General features: G+C 36.2%; 1 protein-coding gene across 1 annotated transcript; it reads left to right on the top strand.

Moving 5' to 3' along the window:
- The first annotated feature begins 830 nt into the window (after window positions 1-830).
- Window positions 831-9,861, top strand: LOC104900704 (CASP-like protein 1C1). Its single transcript, XM_010688196.4, has 3 exons — window positions 831-1,268; window positions 7,806-7,908; window positions 9,472-9,861. The coding sequence occupies exons 1-3, from the start codon at window positions 1,114-1,116 to the stop codon at window positions 9,703-9,705; spliced, it is 492 nt and encodes a 163-aa protein (XP_010686498.1). The 5' UTR covers window positions 831-1,113; the 3' UTR covers window positions 9,706-9,861.
- The last annotated feature ends 689 nt before the right edge of the window (window positions 9,862-10,550 follow it).

Genomic DNA, 10,550 nt, shown 5'->3' with positions numbered 1-10,550 from the left:
TCAACTCCATTGTTGTTCAATTGTAAAATTGAAAGATCATATGCTAAAGTCCATCTCATCTCATATGATTATTAAGGTGATAATAAAGATCAAATTGCTCACATGCCATCTAAGTTTGCCTGAGTTAAATTGTGGTCATAAACTTCACTCAAGTGAATTTGACACCTTAGTCCTTTACTCAATCTACATATACTTATAAGGAACTTAACTTCTTTATGGAGATCTATCGATCTCTTGGATTTAACTTCTCAAACAAGTCTTATAAACATATTATTGTATAATAGGTTTTAAATTAAAAAGCGAAGTCATGAATGGCAGATTCAGAATATGTATTAAGTAGGATCGAAATAATAAATAAAACTATTTTCTAGTGGGTTTAAACAATAAATTTTACAAGAAAATTTCCGAAAAATCTCAAATTGTAAAGAAAAATTTCCAAAATTTCCAGATTTAAGTAAGATCAACTAACCCTACTAAATCAAACATACATCCACTCCTGACTGTCACTACTCCACCACCTAAAGTAAAAAATAACATGTATTCTTCTCAGCCTCATTTACTAAAATAGTAATTTCATTATCGCCTATTCTAGCAAAACCGCCCATTAGAGTCATTGTTAACCATTGGTCGTTAAAGCGTACTCTTAAAATCCCTATATCTACCGTTGTGACAATCGAGGTTATCACTAGGAATCAAAAAAAAACTTTTTCTTGCTCTTCTCTAAACAAGCATACAAAAATTGGGTATAGACAAAATTGGTTAATGAGAATAATACTAAAGAGGTTGCTAGGTAACCTAAGTAATACTAATCCCTTTTTAAAGGCCGAAAAGCGGGAGTTGGACAAATTTGCTCCACCTTTTATCTGCCTTACCTACCTAACTTAATTCATTCTCATTTCACTTCTTCCTCTTTCTTACACTCTCTCTCTTCTAAACTTACATTAAAACATACATACATAATACATTACCTAAATAAATACTTCTATATATTTTGAAGCAGTTGAAACTCAGCAAAAATCTCTCAACTATTCATCACGCAAAAAACAGAGAATAAAACTGGTGGAACAAAAAAAATAGTCTTAATTTATCATAAGGTTTGATGATTAAGCTAATATGACCAAGATTAAAGGTATAATCATCTTTGTTCTTAGGCTTATAGCTTTGGCAGCTACTGTTATATCAACCATTGTAATGGGTACAGCCCATGATTCTGCTTCAGTCTTAAACTTCAAATTTGAAGCTAAATTCACTAATTCTCCTTCATTCAAGTAAGTACTTTTTTGTTTTTTTATAACTTTTTTGTGTTTTGTTAGTAATTTATACTCCTTTAAAAGTTCATTTACTTATTTATAGATTGATAGAAGTTCAGGAATTGTTTCTTATGTTTTTTTCCCATTAAGGTGTCGTTTGGTTCACATGGGAAGTAATTTCCCATGGGAATTTACATTTCATGGGAAATTATTTCCCTTGTTAATTTTCTAGGAATTAGACAAAACTGTTTGGTTGCCACCATAGGAAATTGTATTTCCTAGGAAATTACTCACCAAGGGGGCTTGGTGAGTGATTTCCCATGTTTCATGGGAAATTCTATTTCCCTTGAAATTTGTATTTCCTATGCTTCTCACATTTCCCTCCAACCAAACACAACACTCATAATATATTTTCTAGGAATTTGTATTTCCAAGGGAAATAGCTTCCAACCAAACAACACTAAGTTATTAGATGTCAATCCTTAATATAAACATGCTCAGTATAAAGGCTGGTTTGGTTGAAGTTGGGAAATATGACTTCTCATAAATTTGTATTGCCCATGAATTTTTATTTCCTAGGAAGTACATTTTTTTGTTTGGTTGAACACGGGAAATTCTATTTTCCATTGGAAGTTCTACTTACCTAGGGGGCCTCGGTAAGTTATTTTCTCCATTTTGTAGGAAATAGAACTTCCTAGGAAGTTCTACTTCTCATGTTTTTGCCAACCAAACAACAACACATATATTTACTTCTTAGGAATTCTAATTTCCCATATATTTGAAGGTTAACCAAATAAGCTCTAAGTGTGATTAAGTTTAAGTTCATACGTTTCGAATCCATCTTACAATATGGGGTTAAAAAGCCAAAATTAGTGATTTTAGTCCTTATAAAAAGAAAACTTATTCTCGAACCCCTTTTATAGGTACTGTAGAAGAAAAAACTGTAAAATTCAATCCAATTTATCGTAATTCATTAGTTAATATGTTGGTTAATCGTATTATGAAACACGGAAAAATAATAATTGGGTTATCAAATTCTCTATCGAGTCGTGAAAAAGATTCAACAAAAGATAGAAAGAATCAAAGAAATCCACTATCTGTTTTACATCATGATGACATTGTTAAACATGTCATAAAGCTCAATCAACCATGAATGCAAGTATATCTCTCTCTAAGGTTGTTCTCACCTTTCTTCATTACTTTCTGTTGTGTTTCTTACAATCACCTTCAGTCACTATTTATGTGACGGCACAAAATGAGGATCCCTAGGTCATTATCACTAGACCAATAAGTAAAGGACACCTGGACCATAACAAGACAACATACATGATCATAAACAGACAACAGACTACAGACTCCACTACCATTCACCAGAAATAGCAGCCACTACTAATTACAGCATCATTGTACTATCCTCATTGTACTATCTACTTACTGAGGTTACATATCCCTTCTCAACACTCCCCCTCAAGCTGAGAGTGAGGAGAGTTCTGAACTCCCAGCTTGTGAAGTAGATAGTGATGTTGAGCTGTTGGAAGAAGCTTTGTAAATACATCAGCCAGCTGCTGTTTAGATGAGATGTAGGTAGGTTTGATCACTCCTTCTTCTGTTTTGTCTCGAATGAAGTGACAATCAATGTCAACATGCTTTGTTCTTTCATGGTGCATTGGGTTAGCTGCAATAGCCAAGGCAGCTTGGTTGTCACAGTGCACTGAAGTTGTCCCAACTGATTTGATCCCCAGATCCCTCAGCAATTGTTTGAGCCACATGACTTCACAAATGGCAAGAGCCATTGACCTGTATTCAGCCTCTGCACTACTTCGAGCAACCACAGTTTGCCTCTTAGCTTTCCAGGAGATAGGAGACCTTCCAAGGAAAATACAAAAACCTGATGTAGACCTTCTTGTGGAAGCACACCCTCCCCAATCACTGTCATAATAAGCTTGGAGTTGGGCAGTTGAGTTGTTTGCAAGCAGAATACCTTGCCTAGGACTCCCTGCTAGATATCTCAGCACCCTTTTAGCAGCTTGCATATGTATGCTAGTAGGTTTGTGCATAAATTTGCTGAGAACATGGACAGTAAAGGCTATGTCAGGCCTTGTAAGGGTTAGGTATATTAACTTTCCCACCAGCTTCTGATAAGGTTCAGCATGAGGCATAGGAGTACCTTCCCCACTAGTGAGCTTTACATGAGAGTCCATGGGAAGCTTGAGAGATCTACACTGCACCATCCCATAGTCTTTCAGCAAGTCCATGATGTACTTCCTTTGAGATAGGAAGATTCCATCTTCACATTGATCAACCTCTATTCCAAGAAAGTATCTAAGTACTCCCATATCTTTCATATGAAAGTGATTACTTAGGAGAGCTTTCGTGTCTTGAATAGCTTGAAGGTTAGGTCCAGCAAGGATTAAGTCATCCACATACACCAGCACTACAAGAAGATTTTCACCACTTCCTTTAACAAACATTGAATAGTCTGACTTGGACTGAGTAAAGTGATGGCTTTTAAGTGTGGTGCTGAGCTTAGTAAACCACTGTCTGGGTGTTTGTTTGAGCCCATACAGTGACTTGTTGAGCTTACACACTTTATCACTCAATGTTGTATGTTTACTCTCACCATTCGTATGCACTTGAAGCCTATGTCCTGCACCATGGTATCCTGGAGGAAGCTTCATGTACACATTTTCCTGTAAATCACCATGTAGAAAGGCATTTTTAACATCCATTTGATGTAAATGCCAATTCTGAATTGAAGCAACAGCAAGTAAGGACCTCACTGTAGCCATTTTAGCTACAGGAGCAAAAGTTTGCTCATAATCTATCCCATACTTTTGTCTATTTCCCATAATGACTAATCTAGCTTTGTGTCTATTCACACTTCCATCACTGTGATATTTTATTTTATACAGCCATTTGCATCCAATGGCTTGTTTTCCATGAGGCAAATTTGTGATACTCCATGTGTTATTCTCCTCTAGGGCACTCAGTTCTTCATTCATGGCCTCCACCCACTTGGGATCAGTGATGGCTTGGTTGTAGTGTTTAGGTTCATTGTTATGGCTAGTTTGAGAGAAAAAACATGAGAAGACAGGGCTGGTGTTAATAGAGATTTTGTTGTGAACTAGGCTAGGTTCTGTGTTTGAGGAAGTGATTGTATTGGCAGTTATGTAGTCTTGGTGCCAAGCTGGGGTTTTATGAGGTCTACTAGATCTCCTGACTTCAGGGTGAGGTCCTGGAGCAGTTTCAGTTCCTGGTTCCACACCTTCTTCACCATTTTCTTCACTCATCTCCTCAACATCACAAGTAGCATGTATATTCACATCATTCACTGGTTCTATTGACTTGCTTTTATGAAACAACTTGTATGGGAATATTGTTTCATAGAATTTTACATCTCTACTGACAAATATCACATTATTAGTGAGATTAAGCAATTTGTATCCCTTTTGCAGCTGAGGGTATCCTAAGAATACACATGGTACACCCCTTGCAGTGAATTTATCCTTCTTTCTACTAGGATTATAGGCAAGAGCTAAGCAACCAAAAGTTTTCAAGTGAGTGTAAGAAGGAGAGGTTTGATAAAGTACCTCATAGGGAGTTTTGTCACCCAAGACTTTGCTAGGCAGCCTATTAGTGATATGAACAGCACACATAGCACAGTCACCCCAGTATTGTAGGGGCAAGCCACTCTGGAACCTTAGAGCTCTAGCCATCTCCAGTATGTTCCTGTGTTTCCTCTCTGCTCTTCCATTTTGCTCAGGTCTATCTACACATGATGTTTGATGAGCAATGCCAAGTTTGCTAAAAAATGGTCTGCATTGCTTGTCATCAAATTCCATAGCATTATCTGACCTAAACACCTTCACTTGCTTTCCATACTGAGTTCTACTCATGCTCACAAAGTTTTCAATGGCAGCAAAGGCATCAGATTTGTGTTTGAGCAGGTGTATCCATGCTCTGATCATCTACTAGAGTGAGAAAGTATCTATGATTCATCCTGGTGGCCACCTTGTAAGGTCCCCAGATGTCCATGTGAATCATTCACATATCAAAGCTCTCTGCCATTCTAGACTTACTCATACTGAATGGGAGCCTTGTGAACTTTGCTAGAGGACAGGTGATGCACACATCATCTGATTCATCCTTGTATCCTTTCAACCCCTTGATCTTCTCAATTCTCTTCATAGGAGCATGACCAAGCCTCCAGTGCCACAGTGTGTTTGTCTTGACACTAGGTACATTCTCAAGAGTTGCTGGAATTTCACATCCAGCATTCACATTCGCTGCCAATTTTTTTTCAACTCCCCCTGTCTTCATTGTACCCATGTCACTCATTCTTTTCCACTCATTTATCACTTTGCTCATAGGCAGGTTTATTAAGTAGTATAGCCCATGTAATGTTCTTCCAACACCATAAATTTTCTTGCTTTCTTTTTCTTGCAACACACAAAATTCTGAGTGAAACTCGATCTTTATATTGTGATCCTTAGAAAGTTTTTGAACTGAATGAAGATTGTGTTTGAAGCTAGGAATGTATAACACATTCTTCACATTTCCACTGTGAGAGATAAGAGATGTCTCACCAGTGGGGAGGTTTATCTTCTGCTCTTTGAAGCATTCCACAACATCAGTCATAATTTCCATGCATCCAGTCATGTGATCTGATGCACCTGAGTCTATAATCCACTCATTTCCCTCTGTTTCAGCAAAATTACAGCTTACCATCCCAGCATAACTGTACTCCATTTCATCTTCAGTATCAGAGGATGCACCCTTGGATGGTGTGGGAAGCATTCTCATTAGCTGTTCTAGCTGTTGAGCAGTAAAGGTGCTTCCACTAGCACTGCTGCTTTCACCACTGCTTCTCACATTTGCAGCTATTCTTCCACCTCTACTGTTTCTTCCTCCTCTATTCCACCTTCCTCCTCTGGTGTTACTCCCACTCTCTCTAAATTTCTCCCTCTGCTCTTTCTGAGCCTTTGGGTGTCTGGGTGGATAACCAATTATTCTCCAGCACTTTTCTTTGTTGTGCCCAATTTTCCCACACTCACCACATGTTACATCACTTGTTCCCTTGCTCATCATAGCAGCTGACTCCATTTCTTCCTTCACAGGTTTTAACACATCTCTCTGGCTCTCTTCCTGATGCAGGTAACTACAAGCAATGTTAAGAGTTGGGAGAGGGTCCATCATGAGCAAGTGACTTCTCTGGACAGCATATCCCTCATCAAGTCCATTAAGGAACTGAAATAGCTTCAGTTCCTCCTGCTGATCATTGAGTGCTTTCAGGAATGCACCTATTTCACTGTTTACAGTGGTTATGGGAGGAAGTTCCTTCAAATTTTCTAACTCTTCCCACAGCCCATTCATATCTGTGTAATAGTCAGTGATACTTCTTCCTTCTTGCTTCTTTTCATACAACTCTTTATTGAGCTTATATTTCCTAGACCCATTTGCAACTGTGAATCTTTGTTCTAACTGACTCCATATGAGTGTTGCAGTATTTAAGAACATAATGGATCTTTTAATTGATTCACTTACACTCCCTAGTATCCATGATATCACCATATTATTGCAAGTGTCCCATGCCTCCTGTTTTACAGCATCCGATGCATCTCTCTTCACTACCCCAGTCACAAATCCCAGCTTCCTTTTGGAAGCCAGACCTATCTCCATAGATCTCTTCCAGGGTCTGTAGTTGGAAGCTCCTTCTAGTTTTTCCACACTAACTGAGTTACTTCCATCAGATGGGTGAAGATATAAGGGATTACTTGAGTCTATCCCAGGAACCATCTTGTTTGACACTAGAGAGTTATCTTACAGAATAATCTAGTATTTCACTAAAGACACAACCTTTTAACCACTAAAGATTCAAGCTTTAACAGTTTAAGCTACGAGAGATAATATTACTTACCAAGGAAGTAATTATATGATTGACTGAGTAAAGGACTCCACACTAACCTGTGCTCTGATACCATGATGACATTGTTAAACATGTCATAAAGCTCAATCAACCATGAATGCAAGTATATCTCTCTCTAAGGTTGTTCTCACCTTTCTTCATTACTTTCTGTTGTGTTTCTTACAATCACCTTCAGTCACTATTTATGTGACGGCACAAAATGAGGATCCCTATGTCATTATCACTAGACCAATAAGTAAAGGACACCTGGACCATAACAAGACAACAAACATGATCATAAACAGACAACAGACTACAGACTCCACTACCATTCACCAGAAATAGCAGCCACTACTAATTACAGCATCATTGTACTATCCTCATTGTACTATCTACCTACTGAGGTTACATATCCCTTCTCAACACATCAAGCAATGCGTGGTGAGATTATATGATTTTGAAAATCTTTAAATCAAAAATAAAGTATATTGAACAGACAATTTAAGCGGTTCTTTGCCTAGGTATTCCTAAGTTTTACGAAAATACATAGTGCGTCCTCGAACTTTTCAATAATATACTAGGTGTCCCTGTATAAAATTACATCTAGTTCTTTTTTTTGTGCTTAATTGAATATGAATGTAAAAATGTAGGTACTACGTGATTATATATGCAATTGTAAGCTGCTATTCTCTGGCAGTTCTTTTGCTTCCGTCTAAGAGCTTGCTATGGCGCTTCATTCTGGTTCTAGACATGGTAACACACTTCTATTTCTCTCTCTGTTTTGCTTGTTTTGCTACATTACTCTGTTTTCGTGAAAATTTTACTAGTTTCTTCTTTCTTGTACAAGTTTTCTTATTAGAAAAAAAGTTAGGACATGGATTAAAATTAGGAAAAATTGTTTTTAATAAGTCAATTTTTGGTTAATAAAAAGTTTTAGTAATTCTGATTCTAGAAAAAGTATTATATTAATAAATGAACTTTTTCTTACCCGGGGCATAGCCCGGACCTAATAACTAGTTACTATCTCTCAAAAGTAGAGGCAAAATTTATTTGGATAAAACACGAAATCTAGTTTGATTTAAACTTAAATAGCAATTTGATGAATTAGACTCCATCTCTCTTCACATTGGATTTGAATTGAGATTTTTTGAAAATTTAGAGTTTTGGATTGGTTTGGACTAAGGGTGATTGGATCCAAAAATACAAATTAACTGAAATTCCTATACAAAACGTATAAGCATGGGTCTGACTTATCTAGTCATCTATAAACGACGAAATGAAAAAAATAGCTCAAATGAATCACTCAATATATATTATATAAGACTAAATTTATGGTATTGTAAGAATTATTAATCGTTATTCCAAATTTTGTGTGGGAATGTATAAATTACTTTCACTAACGAATCACTTTGTTATGATATTCGCCTAATTTAAAATATGGAAAGAAATTTTTTTAGAAAATTCGGATATTTTGATTGGATCCAATCTAACATATGGAAATTTAGATTGGTTTAGATCCGACTTAAATCATGATTGGTCTGGATTTAGACGGAAATATAGAAATCCAAATTTTGTTTGTATTGGTTTGAACTAGGCCTAAGTCCAAGTCGTAGACCGAACTTTCACCCCTTCTTAATTGTTAGATAGATGTTTTTTTTTCTTTTTGAAGGGAATTATTAGATGTTAGGGTTAGGGTTATGGTCCCTACTTTATATGATTGCCTATTTTTTTCGACCATCTTTGAAATATATCAAGGGGATGATATAGAGTTAGAAGATCCAAAACCCACCACTTATCAATCGGATGAATAAGATATACTTCCACAATCATTCTATACCAATTAATCTAGTATGAAGTCTTTAGTAGGATTAAATCTAACAAATAGACCTTGCGGCTCGTTTGATAAGAGCTCATAATGGTAGGAAAGGTAATGCATTACAGTGTAAATTTGTACTAGAGATTCAATGTCATTAGGTGTGGTAATGCTACTTCATCCCAAGATATCAATTTTCTTCCTAAAATCTAATTACTATCTATTAACACTTGAGAATGTGGTATTGAGTGGTAATAGAAATTTATAAAGAGAAATCCATGTTTTGTGATAAATTTTCATTCGCATTGTTATGGATATGATAACTTTTTTACAAATTTACACTAGATTACATAACTATTACCACTATTTATAACCACTAACCAAACGGGCTGTTAGACCGATAAAGAAAACTAAGGTTAACAGACAGTAGTATACATTCTGTTAATACTTACTACAAACAACCTCACATATATTGAAGTTACATTTATTATGGAAATGTACAGGTGATGACACTACTTATGACTTCAAGTTTATCAGCATCAATGGCAGTTGCATATATTGGAAAGAAAGGGAATAGCCATGCAGGGTGGTTCCCAATTTGTGGGCAAGTCCCCAAGTTCTGTGATCAGACCACAGGTGCCCTCGCCGCCGGCTTCGTCGCTGCTATCATCTACCTTGTGCTCCTTTTCTACTCCCTTCATGCTGCTCTTAGTCCTCTTTTTCCTGTAAACACCTAAGACATATATAGCTAGCTAGATTTAGTTCATGTAATCGTGTAGTATGCATGCATGTTTAGTAACTTACTTTGAGTTATTAATTAGATACTCCCACATTTTCATGTAATTTTGACTATGGTAGATATTTTGTTGGAAGAGATTATATTAATAATCCGTAGTTTGGGATAGTATCTTAAATTAATCCATCTTTTGATTTATTTCTCCAACTAAATTAGTTTTAGAGCCAAATGATATTTCGAGATTGCGAGTTTCTTTTATATATATATGATGAAAATGAGTATTTAATCTTACTATCTTTTTTTTTTGATCCATATGAGCCACGAAGGCGGTACAAAGTACAAAGAAGGGGACGGGGATTCGAACCTGTGACCTTTCGTTCACAGCACCTCAATCTTAACCACTAGGCCAAGACATCCTTGATATTTAATCTTACTATCTTATGGCAAAGAATTGCTTATACTGAATTAATGAACAAATAAGGATGGCATAAGTGACCAAGGGAAAAAAAAATAGTCTTAAAGTTGCAAGTAAGATGTGCACTGTGGACAAAATTTTTCCAATGATTTGGGGTTGGTGATAACATATGCATTAACAAATGAATTATGAAGGTGATGGAAAGTGCATCATGTTGAAGAGAATGGTCGGGTCCAATTTATGTCGATCCAATTTGAAGTCCAGATCTAGTTCTATAGAATATAACCCTAAATTTTGGTAGTAAATGTACGTGTATTATTAAATTTTATAGCACATGTTCCTCACTTTAAATTCTACTAGTCATATATGCATGTGAAAGCAAATAAATAGCTCAATTGTGTAATAGTATGTACGAAAAATTATTGGTAACT

This window comes from Beta vulgaris, chromosome 8 (assembly GCF_026745355.1).
Source record: "Beta vulgaris subsp. vulgaris cultivar EL10 chromosome 8, EL10.2, whole genome shotgun sequence".
NCBI lineage: Eukaryota > Viridiplantae > Streptophyta > Magnoliopsida > Caryophyllales > Amaranthaceae > Beta > Beta vulgaris.
Note: the sequence above shows the minus strand (reverse complement) of the source record. Positions and strands in the feature narration are given on the sequence as shown.

What these genes read in the sequence shown, in the direction of transcription:
- LOC104900704 (XM_010688196.4), top strand. Translation starts at nt 1,114, where the DNA reads ATGACCAAGATTAAAGGTATAATCATCTTTGTTCTTAGGCTTATAGCT. An exon ending in ACTAATTCTCCTTCATTCAA is followed by an intron (nt 1,269 to 7,805) that starts GTAAGTACTTTT and finishes GTAAAAATGTAG; the next exon opens with GTACTACGTGATTATATATG. An exon ending in TCATTCTGGTTCTAGACATG is followed by an intron (nt 7,909 to 9,471) that starts GTAACACACTTC and finishes GGAAATGTACAG; the next exon opens with GTGATGACACTACTTATGAC.